Source organism: Acanthaster planci, linkage group LG19 (assembly GCF_054643075.1).
Source record: "Acanthaster planci isolate LZ-2023a linkage group LG19, COTS_SCS, whole genome shotgun sequence".
Classification (NCBI taxonomy): domain Eukaryota; kingdom Metazoa; phylum Echinodermata; class Asteroidea; order Valvatida; family Acanthasteridae; genus Acanthaster; species Acanthaster planci.
Window position 1 is genome coordinate 8,867,481 of NC_141795.1, and position 14,723 is coordinate 8,882,203.

At 40.6% G+C, this 14,723-nt stretch overlaps 2 protein-coding genes across 4 annotated transcripts in view; both read right to left on the reverse strand.

Annotated features, from left to right (window-relative positions):
* The window catches only part of LOC110990148 (uncharacterized), a 35,302-nt gene extending 29,915 nt beyond the window's left edge, over positions 1-5,387 (reverse strand). For all 3 annotated transcript variants that reach the window (XR_015423360.1, XM_022254998.2, XM_022254999.2), the window contains exons 1-2: positions 5,231-5,387; positions 428-537 (exon numbers count right to left, since the gene is read on the reverse strand). The gene's annotated coding sequence lies outside the window, so the exon portion shown is untranslated. The remainder of the gene's footprint in view (positions 1-427; positions 538-5,230) is intronic.
* Positions 5,388-7,889: 2,502 nt separating this feature from the next.
* Positions 7,890-12,583, reverse strand: LOC110990160 (CDGSH iron-sulfur domain-containing protein 1-like). Its single transcript, XM_022255018.2, has 3 exons — positions 12,425-12,583; positions 10,169-10,377; positions 7,890-9,565 (listed from the first exon to the last, which is right to left on the reverse strand). Exons 1-3 carry the CDS (start codon positions 12,435-12,437, stop codon positions 9,470-9,472), a joined length of 318 nt encoding a protein of 105 aa, XP_022110710.2. The 5' UTR covers positions 12,438-12,583; the 3' UTR covers positions 7,890-9,469.
* Positions 12,584-14,723: the final 2,140 nt, after the last annotated feature.

The following is a 14,723-nucleotide window of genomic DNA, read 5'->3' on the forward strand; positions in this document are numbered from 1 at the left end:
TGTGTATATATCGCCCTCTCATGTGATCGTTCTGGGCCAATAAAAGGACAGTATCCAACACAGAGGAATGACACTTCAAAATGAAAACAAAGATCTTTGATGTAATAGTAAAATACATTGACTTGCAACAAGAAAAAGGAAATTATATGTCAGTAAGAACTTTTACAACTTTCATACATGCACAGAATCAGAAGCGAAAGACTATGGAGCCTTAGGCCGTGTCTCTGACTACAGCCACTATCACAGGCTCTGGCATAATTTCAAGCTGCGGCAAAGTAATCCACACACAGCCTTACGCATCAAGTAAAAATGCAGTGACAAACTCAGAACAATCCAGCAAGTAGGTAGAGAGGTATGAAAGGCTTCAAGGCAACATGTCTTCAGGCAATAACCAATTCATTTCAAAATTCCTCTTGCGCTTACTTACCAAGCCAGTTGATGGAGGACCTCAAGATTGGAGCCAGGCCCACATTCCAGATCCTTGCGACAAGAGTAGAATGTCTCAACACATAAAAATGCTGAGCAAAGTTATCCCCACTAGGAGAAAAATGAGGGGAAAAAACAGAGCTTTAAAAAACCGTTCTCCAAGCAAATTACATGTACTTCTGCCATGCATGTTTGCTTGCTCATGTATGGTACGGGCAGAGCTTTCTCTGAATAAGCCATTACGCCCACTGACATTCCTTGAGCACAATGCCACTTTCACTTCAGACTCACTTGTTATCTTGTGAGAAATGCAATCGGGAGGATAACGCCCTGGTACTGTACACGTAAGTCACATTAAGTGTCCATGTACATGCACTGTACATATGTACATACATGTACATGTACAGTAAATGCATACGTTTATGGACCAAGGTGTTTGGCGCGTGGAGGAGGCCCAAATATCCCTTTTGCAAATTTCATGACACCTTTTCAATTCAACTGAACACCCACAACATCTCATGAGACCTGACAAACCTACAAGTATTTCACCACTTGTCACCATTCCCCAACACTGTTGCCAGCAAGGAACGCTTTATCACTTCATTCACGCCAAAAGACTACTGCCTATCTGAGTTGAACATTAGACCTACATTTGCTTCCCCAAAATTAAACAGTGACACAAACGCATATGGTAGCTACATGGCCTAATAGTCCGGTACCGATATAAGATTTTACAAGGGCAAGAAGATCTAACAAGGAAATGTCCATTGAAATATCAATTGATGAGGTTGAACAACAATGTCATTTCTTCCTCACTGAAAAATTCATTTGTAAAATAGGTGATTTAGTTCACTATTAAGAGGAAACATACATGTACATACGAGGATTTATTGCAAATAAGTTTGACGGATCTTTTGTTTGTAATGAAATCAACTTTCAAAATCTTGCTTTAAATTGTCATTAAATCAATCCGACAAATGGAAACAAAATTTAAAAACAATGTCTGGCTTCACATAAGACGTGTGAACTTAATATCAATGTGGATCTTTCAGATCTGCCTTTGATAAGTAGTCCTGGTGTGAAGGCTTCACGGCAAGGCTGCTTCTTGGACCAAAGTTTGTTGACCGATGTACCACCCACACATACCAGGGTCTATTATTTGGCTGGCCTCACAGACAACCAGGAAGTTGGCCCCGAGTAACTGAGCAAATATTGACTTTCATATCAACTGTAAATTAATAATATCAGAGTTCTCCCACATCCTTCCGTTGGGGCAGATTGGCAATGAACACTTTCCGCAGTGATCCGTCTTCTACATGTACATGTATGTTGTTTCCTCCAAGTGTTGAGAATATATGGAGAACTTCTGGCATGGCTAAATTGTATAAAGGCCTCTGTCAAGGCTGCCTATGTTAAATTTAACATTTATCACTTGCACTTGATCGAGAGAAAAATAAAACAAAATTACCAATTGAAAAAGAGGGCCCGACGACTGGAACACAGATTGAAAAGTCAGGCCATCTAACTGTTTTCAATTAGGACATTTAAGGTCACTGTAATCAGCAGGCAGTTTGCAGTTGTTCGCGTTTTTATATTTCAGGAAAAACAATTACAGTTGTCATAAGTTTTACAGGGGGTTGGGGAGAACACATACTTGAATGTGTGAAATCATTTCTTGTGAAAATTTCCCAAAATCTAGCATCACAAATGTGAACACAATACATTAAACTCTCATGCCTCCCCCCCAAAAAAATGCAAGATTGCAGCTCAGTTTCGGGTATACATTTCCCTTGTGAGTAATTTAAGTTTGCTATTCATCCGTAGAGAATAGCTCAAGATTTGAAATTAGCACTGTAACTGCAACACACCGGGAGAAGTAAAATGACAATGTTTTCATACCTCACACCCATCCTGATGTCAAAAGATATCAGGATACTTCTAAACAATAGCCCGATTGCAACATCTTTGGTGAAAGTGGATTGCACTGGCGTGGAGGAAATCAAAAGCAAGACGCCCGTTTTTTTCTGTCCAAGTTGAACAGGATGCGGGGATGTCTACCAATGCATTGAGCAGACCAGCTGGGGATTATTTTGACATTTCCAGCCAGGAAATGTCCCTGGAATGACCCAGTTTGCAAGGGTGCAAGGCAGGAACTTGGGTCTATCTGGCAAGAGTTACCATATTTCTTTTTTGGAGGTGCCTTGGAATCTTCAAAGCATGTTTCTCAAGAGATGCATAGAATGTAAAAGATATCAATTTCTTGTAATGGCTGAACCCATCAATTCACATACCTCCTAAAGTTGAATACACTGATAATTTTTGTTTTAAGATACAAATGTAATCAATTAGCCCACTTCAAAGTTTGCAAACTTTAATTTCACAAAAAGTGTGAGCTTGTACTGCCAATTTTTCTCCAGGTACAGAAGGTATTAATTCCGTACGTCTTTCTCAAATGACGTCACATCCTGCAGACTGCCACGTGCACAGGCATTTTGGACATCAAATTTTTGTGACGCGCATCAGTTGTGACGTACATCAAAGATATTTGGACCACCATGCACCAGTGTTCTAGCTAGGACCATTTTAGTGCCGGGTAAATTTTTGGATTGAAAACCGTAGCGAGCACAGTTCTCAGTGCTTTCTGATGCTTGAAATACAATCGAATTGGTACATTTCAATGATTTTCCGTGATATTTCAGTTCATTTTTTGGAAAAGCTGTGTTTGGGGACACAGCCAATTTGAACCCGGGAGCCGGGAGGAAATTTGCAGTACCAGGTGGTGCCACCCGCCGCCACCCACCGTGGTTAGAATACTGCCACGCACACATGCAGACTTGCAGAGAACATTTGTAACCTGTGTACACACCTACTTGATTATGTTAAATATGCAGTTGTAATTTTCCTACGAAGATGCCGTCCTTTCAGAGATCTATTTGTCTGAAGTCAAGTTTTAATGTATTTTACAAGTCCTACAGTTAGAGGCATGCAGAAATCTTAGGTTTTCACCGTTTTGGTGTTCACTGTTTTCTAAAAAGTAGGGGTTAAGAAACTTACATGTATATGCACTATCACCGATTATATGGCTTGGCTTCAACATGTTCACAAAAATTCCTCTAACAACATCAGGTAATCCTTACTTTAAGTTTTCAGGATGCTACATTTTTGTTTCACTCAAATTTTGAACTTCTTGTTGGGTTTGTATCAATCAAAATTAACTTTGCCACTTTGGAAAGTCTTCCTTCGTTACAAGTTACTGAAGGATTCAAGAGTCATTCTTGGATAGGCCTAGCCACAGAACTCTGAGACTTCTTGTCCACTGTGCTCCAGAGTTCTGGGGGTAATTCTTGAGAGGACGTTGCAACAATGATAATGTAAACTTCTTACCATTTTGGGCTGTTGAAGACATGCATGTAGAAGGCGGGAAAGAACGATGCATCCTGCCTCCACTCTTTTTTTCAGTTGGCTGGTTAGCCATAGGGCCTTGGCCTAATGTTACATTTGTTTCAGATCTCATGAATTGAAGGTCGGTCATTGCTAAAATACTTATCCTCAATATTGTTGAAATGACATTCTATTAACGTTACGAATGAAAAAGTCTCCAAACACGGCAAATAAATAGGCCCTAGTATAAATATGTAAATTATGGAATCAATTTAGTATCAATCAACACTTCCAAACCTGTTCACCATTTCCCAGGTTGGATCATGTTATTGGGTTGTGATCCCTGGCTACATGGTGTTTCAGGTTTATGGCTGATCTACTCTAACGTGGCGCAATTTCATTTTTGGCCTCTTGTGTCTCACTGGAACAATATTTTTACCTCAAATTCCAGTTAATGAAACTTCATCAAACTATCAATATTCTGATTCATAAATCACGATATTATGCACATGCTACAAAGGTCTGATGAAACTGTTATTTTTGGCCGATTTTCCAATTTTTTTTCTGATGGCAAAATGAATATTTTCAAAATGTGCACAGAACTACGAAAATAATTCTCTGACAAACTTGTGGATGGGTATGTGCATGGATGGAATGTTGCTCTACAAGAATTGATCCACTTTAAAGAATTTCGAAAATGTTTATGTAGGATTTTCTGAGATTTTGTCAAGTGCGCCACATTAGAGAACACTCAGCTGAATTTGAGCCCAGTTTCCGGACACTGACACCGGGGTTTCGTACGAAATTTCATGACACTGGAATTGTTCACAGAGGTTCAACGACATGTATCATAAGGGCTACAGTACAGTACAAGTATTCCGAGTTTCCGACAACAAGGTTTGGCAAATGCTGTTAGAGGAAAGTCAAGTGAAAGTTGACTCTACTACGGCTGAATGGCTTCAGGCTAGCGCCCCCTGAACAAAATGGGAAGAGCCACCAACATTTGAACATAGGGCTGGACAGCTCAGCCTCAGTTGGTAGAGCACAGGTACGGTATTCTGGAGGCAGCAGGTTCAAATCCCGCTTCAGTCAATTTCTTTATTCATCTTTATAATTACTTCCAAACCTAAACAGATCACAGATTTACCCAGTCACCATGTACGGAGTATAAGCATCGTACGATTACGAGTTAACCGTCTTCCCACAAAGACTGTACATTACTAATACTATGTACATGTACAGTACATGATGTACAGTGTACATTACATGTACATGTTGCTGTACATGAGCAGGACGACATGATTTGACAGCCTGAGGTGAACAAACTCTTACCATGCTCTTATCTACAGTAACACCACATTTCAAATGCTTAAAATGCACGTCAAAATATACATGGGAGACCGCTGTGACGTCCACGACTTACCCAATTTTTAGGAAGACAAACTGAAAGTGGGTGTAAAAATGTGGTCGAATTTGCGGGACCATATCATTCATTCAAGTTCGAGCAAACTACGGAAGGCGTGTGCCACGGTGCCACCAAACGGCTCGGTGGGCGGTGAATGTCGGGCCGTAGTAAAATCGATTATAGCGCCGCGCACATCACAGCTAGCTACGTAAACATGCAGCCGATCACGCAGCTTGTGAGTGATCAAATTATGTATTCAATGTTATGCAATATGCTTAAAACATACCAGGGGATTCAAGACTGTCTAATAATTAGGGTAATGCTTTGCCCATTTTTTATGCAAAATCATTTTATTGGGTTTAGAATTAGACTAAACTGGAAATATTGTCATATACTTACTCAGATGTTACATATGTTATGCGAAATCCAACTTTAATTACACAATTCCGTTTGAAATCATTTAAATAGTGGTGCCCCCTGGAAGGGGCGTGCTACACCGTGGGAATTTTCCATTCTCTATTTTTGTAAACAAACATACCCCAAAAACACAGCTTTCATGCTTGTATGTAAGAACCATGAGCCAGGTTTTGTGGTTGACTATCTCATCCTCACCTATATATACATTTTCCGAAGAATGCCATCCGTTTTCCAGTGCATGAGTTTATATCAGGGACATCAAAATCGGCAAATTTAATACTTCGCCTGCAGCGCCTTTATTTCGGAATTACAATGCACTCCTTATTGGGACAAATTCGTTCATAATTAATTTCTCTCCTGCATGTTTGGCTTTTCATTGTGTAAAGTGTTTTGAGATAGGCGATTCCAAGAAATTATAAACAACAATCCAATGATCTGTGGCGCTAACTATCACTTGCACCAGTTGACGGTTGATATCGATTGAGGGCGTGATCAACACCTTCTCGGCAATACGTACATACACAACAACCCCAGACCTGCCGATGCTTGCCCTGTGTGCAGGGTGCAGACCACTAATTCAAGTGAGAATTTCTGGCCAGCTCACTCGTATTAAAAGTCCCCCCTAAGAGATTATGTGCCCCCCCAAAATGGTGAGATTGTGTAAATCCTTGCCAGGATCAACTCCCTGGGTCTTTGAGCTTTCATATGATAGCAGAATGGCTAAAAACTACGGTTGAAAAATGGTCCTAAGTGCCCCAAAAAGTTAAGGGTTGGCACTTGAAGAATGGCTACCGGCTGCGATCAGACTTCGGAAAATCACTTTTGGGGGGGATGATTTTGTTTTGTGGGAACAATTAAAAATGTAATTGGTTAACCCACGAAAAATTGAACAGAAATTGAAAGATCAGTGAGAAGACAAGAATTTCATTTGTGTTTCAGAAATCTCACGGATGTTGGCGTGCATGTTATTGGCCCTTAACAGTGCTGATTTTACAATGTTTTCAATGGGGCTTGAATTAGTTGTCTGCAGAGCTAGTGTGTGTGTACGGAAGCGTATTTCTGCCAACACGAAAAAAATTCTCATTTAAACGACTTACATGCATATCGTTTTTAACGACTTATTATCTCGTTTAAACGACATAGTTATCTCGTTTAAACGATTTAGTCAGTGTTGGAGCTCTCGATGCCGGTTTTTCAAAGCCTTGGCCTCGGCCTTGGAGACTGTGGCCTCGGCCTCGAATGGCAGTGACTCGGTCTTGGCCTCGGAGAACCCGGACTCAGAGGGCCACAAAGGTTGTGGACGAGACTCCAAACTGGACTAAGTATTTCGTTTAAGCGAGGTAACTATGTCGTTTAAAGGAGACAACATATTTTTTTTCGCGTTGGCAGCAATACGTTTCCGTATGAGTAGTTTGAGAAAGTAGGCGTTTATTTTAGAGTGTGTTGTCAACCACACAGCCAAACCGGTTTCCCTCACCGAGAACCTTAGGAGAGAGTCCAAGGCAGGACCATGCAGTAGTCATTCTAGCATGTTATATCTGCAATTTTCTATCTAGATTTACAGCAGTTTGAGTGCATTTCAATGAATGAACACCGTCTGGAAATCTCAAGAAAAAAAAAGGCTTTATATTTCTCCAAGAGTTTATTGTCACACTCATTCCATGTTAAAAACAAAATCAATATGGAAAATGGCTAGTATGAAATCACAGAATATGAACTGAACTCACATCCCAGTATGTTTAAATTTAGCGTCCTGAATGAATTCATCATACTCTGCCAGACATGTACGTGATCACCACTATTACATGTGGAGAAAAATAAGCCCCTCCCCCAAGATTACAAAATGCATGACAATTTTTGTTTTCTTTCCATTTCACTGGCTAGTAGCTGCAAGTTCTTGTTCCCACCGTCCATGGGGAACACTTCCATTATTCCCTTTTCTGAGCAAATTGGAAAATACCCTTCCGAGCAACAGAGCATCACTGGCAAGATTTCGGATGAAATAAGAGATCTCAGTTGATCTAAAATCCAGTTTTTGCTTGCTTTCATCATGCTTGCTGAATGAGAAAAGATTACTGACACACACATCTTTTTCAAGTCAAACCTGTGAAGTATTTTCATGGCTATTTTCTGTCAATGTAGTCACTGATGAAAAAGACTGCATCTATTTCTACCTCAACCATTTCACTTCAGAGAATTATTTCTGAGACTTTTGTAAAGCCTGACTTTGTACATGACAGACAGCAACATCATCATCATATCAAGTGACACAGATCACACTTTTTATTCTCATAACCAACACCCTGATGTTCTACAAACTGCGGGGGTTCCATTTGAAAGTGTTAGTTTATAAATGCTCGCAACTTAACAGTTGTTGACTGCTACATGCTCAGTTGCAAGTTGGAAAGACAGATATAAAAATGCCAATATTTTTTTTTAAATGGATATCTGAGGTACCGAGTCATTGTTGTCCAAAATAACGGAGATGGCTGTCATCCAGATATACATCTCGAGTCAAAATTATTTCCAGCTGAATTAAATTTTCCATGATAATTCTTACACGCATTAATTTGGAAATCAAACCACCAATTATATACGGTTATAATATACAAAAAAATAACTAACTAAATCCATACCAAGAAAATAAAAAACCAGGTTGGGAACCTGACTTGCTATTTTTATTTGAACTCAATACCAACAATTTGAAATAATAATTTGAAATTATACTTTTCAACAAAATCTAAATAAATTTCACTTCAAATTTGAGTAAGGTGGATTTGCCAGGGAAAAAAATGACTTCACTGAACTTATATATACTTGTCTATGCAAATACATTTAGAAATGTAGGTTTTTGCATATATCATGCTTTCTTAGTCAGCATCAGACCCTAGATCATAACAGTTTTCTTAACCAGAGATTCATGAGGTTGCTTGCGGTACTGGCAAAAGGTTTTGAGGGGTATGCTACCAAGTCAGAGTGCAGTGAGCTGGCATTTCATAAAGGCAAGGTCTTTCGGAAACAAAGCATGCGCTTGAGTCAGCTTATGGTTGTGCTGATAGGACAGACGATCACGCACGCATGCTGCTCTTCCTATATACACGCTTTAGCTTTGGGCATGTGCAGTTGGAATACCCAACTGGCTCACTGTAGCACCTTTTAATCAGATGGCCTGTGTACTGGTGACGCCATGTTTTGTTCACAAGTACACTTTCCTACGGAGTGTCGATTCTTTTGAATCTGTCCTCATCTCCTGGCCTCTATAAGAAAGGCACATGTAAGCAAACTGTGGTGTGATCAGTACAAAGGCCTCTTGTAGAAAAATTTCAACCAATACTGAAAGTTAATCTCTGACTGCATGTCATATTATTTGCAAAGGGAACACCAACACACACGATATTTCTGTAAACCAATCCAAGCTTAGCTCCACAACCAACGTGCAGACTGATGTATACAAAGCAAGTGCAATCCACACAATGAAGAGACAACATGCCGTTTGACAATGTCAACGGCATTTTGACAATGTCAACAGCATTTTGACAATGTCAACAGCATTTTGGCAATGTCAACAGCACTTTGACCATGTCAGTGGCATTTTGACAATGTCAACAGCATTTTGACAATGTCAACAGCATTTTGACAATGTCAACAGCATTTTGACAATGTCAATGGCATTTTGACAATGTCAATGGCATTTTGTCTTCAAAGAAACCTACAACCCCCAACTTCTACAAACAAAATTCGAATTACCAATGAAACACTCCCATAGCAATTTCCAATTTATTGCTCGTCTTTTGTTGATTCCGCCTTTGCTCCTTGCATAAATCTGGCCAATTCTCTTAATTAAGAACTGCCAGATTTCTTGGAGAGGCAGAGAGGTCCAACATTGTCCCCAGTCTCCTTGTTGTGGCTGTTGTGTGACCCGTCACAGTAGGGAAACTGTAGACAAAACAGTTATAAACCAGAGGCTGTGTTTTGCAACTAACAAACCCGTGCCCTCCTATGTGCGACAGATGCTCATTACTACACATGCATACAGAGCACTGTGTACACTTTAACTTCATTAAAAACAAAAACATATGGGAAAGGCACGAGGGTGATGAGAAAGTAAAAAAGCTGAACTCAAACTGATTTTTCAAAATACTTGGCCAGCCGCAAAAAAAAAATCATCTCAACTATTTCTCACTGAAGGCAAGTTCGTACTTCATGCAAACGCAAAAGCAAAGCAGAAATGACATTGTGAAAGATTTGCAGCAAAATTCCCTTGAGCTGTGTTCAACTTCTGCAAATTTGCGGCGCAAACATTCGACCTTACATGTATGTCACAATTTGACATTTGTGTACGCTTTCAGGCCAACTATAAACCAGACTAAATCCTATTTTTTCCCCGGGGGAGGGGGAGGCCGATAAGTGTCCCCAATTCCCCCTGCAATGCAATGCCTGCCAAAGTTAATTAACAACAGTTTCTTCTGCTGCTCAGCGAGATTTAGAGTAGGTTTAGATTTGGAGTGCTGATGCCAAACCCTTGGGTGATGTCCTCACCTTCTTAGACCGCCAACATCGGCAGAATGCTGTGCTATCTCCAAGGTCCTCTATATCAAAGGAGTCCACCACCTTCTCCACGTCTTTCTTGATGCTTCTGTTGACGATGGTGTCCTTGCTACTAGAGGAGCTTTGGAACTTGGACACAGCCAAGTAGACCACTAGGCCTATGGCTCCAGCAGTGGGGATGACGGTCAACCAATCTTGGCCTGGTCAAAAAAATCATTCATTGGTATAGAACTGTAGAAAAATCAGCTTGATTTCCACGCTAAGCTGGTTCACTCTATCCACTGGGCGGGTTCTAGGGTCAGTGAACTACTGTAGCGTTGGATCACTGATTGAGGTCGTGTATCACAACACGGTCGTTTCACAATAGTGCGCCACTAAGAGTTTGCAACGCGTTGGCCAATCACCATGCGCAAAATTTGTCGACCCAATGCGTGTTTGGAAAGGGTCGACAAATTTCGCGTGTTATGATTGGCCAACGCGTTGCAAACTCTTGGTGGTACACTATTGTAAATCGAAGGTATTCCATGGTGAGCATATTCAGAGAAATCTTCATGCGAAGAAGTTTGGCTTGTTCCCCTGCATATCAAAGATCAATCAAAAAAAGAAAGGATCTTTTGGACTAAGAGCAAGATTAGCAGTTACTGTGCACTTTGCACTTGTTGTGTGGGCATGTGTAATGCCTCGTTTCCCTTTCAACGTAAAGAGATGCAGAGAGCATTGCTAATCAGTCCCCGATGACACACAAGGATAAAGAAACCTTTATCGTGAGTCTTCGTAACTAACGTAAACATCAACGTAGACAGTCGGGTAAGTTGGATCCGGTTAATGTTTGCCGACTGTCTGCATTGAGTTGCCAGAGAAGGCCTATACAAACATGCACACTGGCATGACAATTGTAGAACGACGTCTCTCTCACTTAGCATTACTTGTTTTGCCTATTTGCTCCTTATGACTAACACGTACAGCCCCAATTGTCAACAAAATATATGACCATAAACAAAAATACATCTCACTGGAGTATCAGCCTGGCTTTAAGAGGTGGCACTGCCACCTAAAAAGAGCATATTATGCGACCAATTTCTACGCTTCAGAGGATGTTTGCTTGGATTTTCGGGTGAAATGGCATCATGCAGAGTCTCTTCCGCAACTGCCTGCGTCTTGATGTCTTTATGTACTGTCTGTGTTTGTTACAACCATATGGAAACCAGGCTTTATTTGTCACAAGAGAGGTCTATCCAGATGCATGGAGTTGTGATATGCTGCAAACACACCACACATGAGGCATACATGTACATGTATTTACCTTTTATAGTGGCAGAGTGGGACTCTGCTCACATGCCTCAGAGGGGCGGGGCAAAGTGGCCATGAAGATGGGCAGAGTTCCCAAGGTGGAAGGGGGAGTTGCACTCCCTCCCCCTTGGCTACTTCACCCTAACTGCTCCATGCTTGTTCTTAACCTAGTGCTTGGATAATTCCTGAGCTCAATTGCAGAATAGCACACCACCCCGCATGTTCAACCTCATAGCTGCCTTTGAGGTCACACTGTTCACTGCTCTCATGGGGATTTTCAACTCCGTACCTACCGCACAGTTCTTGGGGTACCTTGTACCCATGTTACCATGGTAACCATGATTCCAGGGTCTTTTTTTGAGTGGTAGGGTATTCATAAGACCTATTCCAACTCCTGAATATGTGGATTGTAAAAAATGTCTCTTTAGCAGGACAAGTTGGTACCCTGGACGTTGGTTGCAGTAAGCCAATTTCCCGTTCCATCGCCATGTTGATGTTAGCTCCCCTGCGCGAGTAGACCTTAGTGAACACAGCTAGAGGGGAACGAACTATCTACAACAATGACAATCGCAAGTGTCCATTTGCCAAATGTTACGCAACATTGTTGTCATGAATTTGTTCTCCTTTGTTAACATGATTAAGTCTTCTAAGCTTACGCACATCATGACATGAAATGTGAAAATGGCTCATGTGGGACCTTAACCCAAACCTTACCTAATGCAGGACCAGTGTTCAAGGGGGCGAAGTTTTCTGGTGGTTGGAGCATGGAGGAATTTATTCCTCCGTTATAAACCTTTTTATAGCTCCATGGTTGGGGCAAAATGGGCACACCGAGGGGCAAAGGCTAGCCACATCATGCCACTGACATGACTGATTTGGAAAGAAATATCATGACCAGACTTAATCATGTTAATGCGTACATCAAGTATGCGCACACCAACAGTATCCTACCCTTACCAGAAATAGTCATGTTGTTCCTTGGGTTAAGATGTGCTGATTATTTAGAAAATTCAGGAAACAGGAATTTCGGAACCTTCTCGAGTCCGCGAAATCCTGTGTCGTCAAAGGAGCTCTAAGTCACGAACCCCAACTCAATTTGATGTTTAGAGCTAGGTCTTAGCCTTTGCTCCGTTGGAAATACGCAGAGACGCGCAAACGATAGACCTAGCCGTAGCTAGCTCTGGAAGCCCGTTTCGGACACGGTAATGCACATCAAGTATTGTGTAAGTCTGCATCTGACAAGACGTGAGGGCGCCCTTCCAATCAGCCTGTGCATAGCCTGTGAAGCAACCAAGCGCATTGTTAATGTTCTGTGTTCACCCAAAACTTGTTTCAAAGATAGAAGACGTTTGGGTCGGTAAAAGGTTTTCCCAGCCAATTTCAGCAAAAATTCGCTTACTTTCGTCAACACGTATTGACACTCGCACAGATAAGATCCTACGGTTTGGTTTATTTTGGTTTATTTTTTTTTCCTATTCTGACATTCAAATTCGTTTTCGAATTTTTTTTAGCTTTGCCGTTCAGTTTTCATTCCGCCATTCTACTTCGTTCATATCCATTTTAAATATCACCATCCTTTAGTGTAATCTCTGCTGTCTTTTTCCAGTAGGTGCAGTCAAACTGAAACTCGTCGAAATGTATACGATCTTACACTTGCACGTGATTCCCTTTTTCGTTTACAGTAAATTCTATTTCGCGATCTGAGTGCCCAATTTAGAAGCATTGGCGAAATACTGTTGGTCTGTTTTTCTGTATGATATCCGTGTTCCATAAATTTTTTTTAATTATTGTGAATGATTTTTTTGTATCTGTAGGTTTTTATTTCCATCTACGCCTGTTTCTTGAGTCAATTCAGAGAACTTGTGTTTTGCTTTTTGTTGCTGATGCTGCGCATTTTGTGTTTCATATCTGACTACGGAGTTATGGACCATTTCAAAATATATGTAAATGTACATATACAAGTTAAAAGTTCCCAGAAACAAATTTATCAAACGTATTAAGAAAAAATGCCTGGTCAACTTCCTTCTAAAAGCCCTTTGACGAATATGAATGAATGTATTTCCAGAAAGAATGCTCGATAACGAAATCGAAGACCTGTTTTTAATTTTCGAATGCTCGTGTGAAAGATCGTTCTGTTTAAAACGAATTTTAATGGGCCCTGAGTTAAATTGACACTGAATGATTTATTTCTCAAGTAAATATGGGTTTTCCTGGGCCAAACCTTGTGTGGATTCAAATTAAAAAACGGAAAGTATGAACGTCAAATGTAGGGTTCACATGACGCGCTGAGTGTGTGCAAACGCAGCGAGTATGAACCAGCCCTAACTTAAAAGTCCATCATGCACAATTTCGGAATTCCGATCGTTGCAGTGATAAGCGCTTTCTGGATGTTGTAACAATCTAATTTTCTAAGGAAAAAAAGGTATAATGGTGGGTCTTAAGACAGCCTTTTTTTCAATGTAACTTTGTACAAAAATTGTGGTGGCCAAGTTCTAACCAGAAAGTGAGTGTCCAGGGGTGGATCCAGGAATTTTTTTTGTGGGGAGGAGTCATGCCATCAGCGTGAGATTTTTATTCAATAGTTCCCTTTTTTTCCCGACAAGCAGAAATGATGAAATATTATCCGTGACATACATTGTTTACAATGGTATTAGTACACTTACTTTAGTTGCTCTCTATCATTTTCCCGATTTTACTTTTTTTTAACCCCCCCCCCGATCCGCACCTGGCATAGGCCTAGGTAGTAAGAAACAACTGAGTAACGCTTTCCAGGGCAATAACGCACCAAGGGAAGGCCAGTAAGCAAGTTTTTTGTTCATTTTTGTTCGTGTTATGTTTGATGAATTTATTTCCCTGAACTTCCAACTTATATAATGTACGTTTACATATTTTTTTTGGTTCATTGCGCTTTCCTTCGCGCACTGCAGACACCTCAAAATAGACCCTCGCACTGCGAAGGCAGTGAATGCGCAGCGAATATGAACCGGCCTTGAGGCTCACCTAATATAACCCACGCACGAGCAGGTTTTTGGGTGACCAGCCATCCCATTGCCCCTTGAAGTAGACTCGAAGTCCAAAGAAAAACACGAAACATTAATTCATAAATTTCATAAAGACGAGGATATCAGATTTATTTATTTTTATAAATCACAATATACACATCAAAAGCTTCCCAATATTTAAGAAGAAAACGCATTTAACTTGTATCACAGGCTGTTGTAAGTAACTATCTGGAATTTACACCCACCGTAGTTGC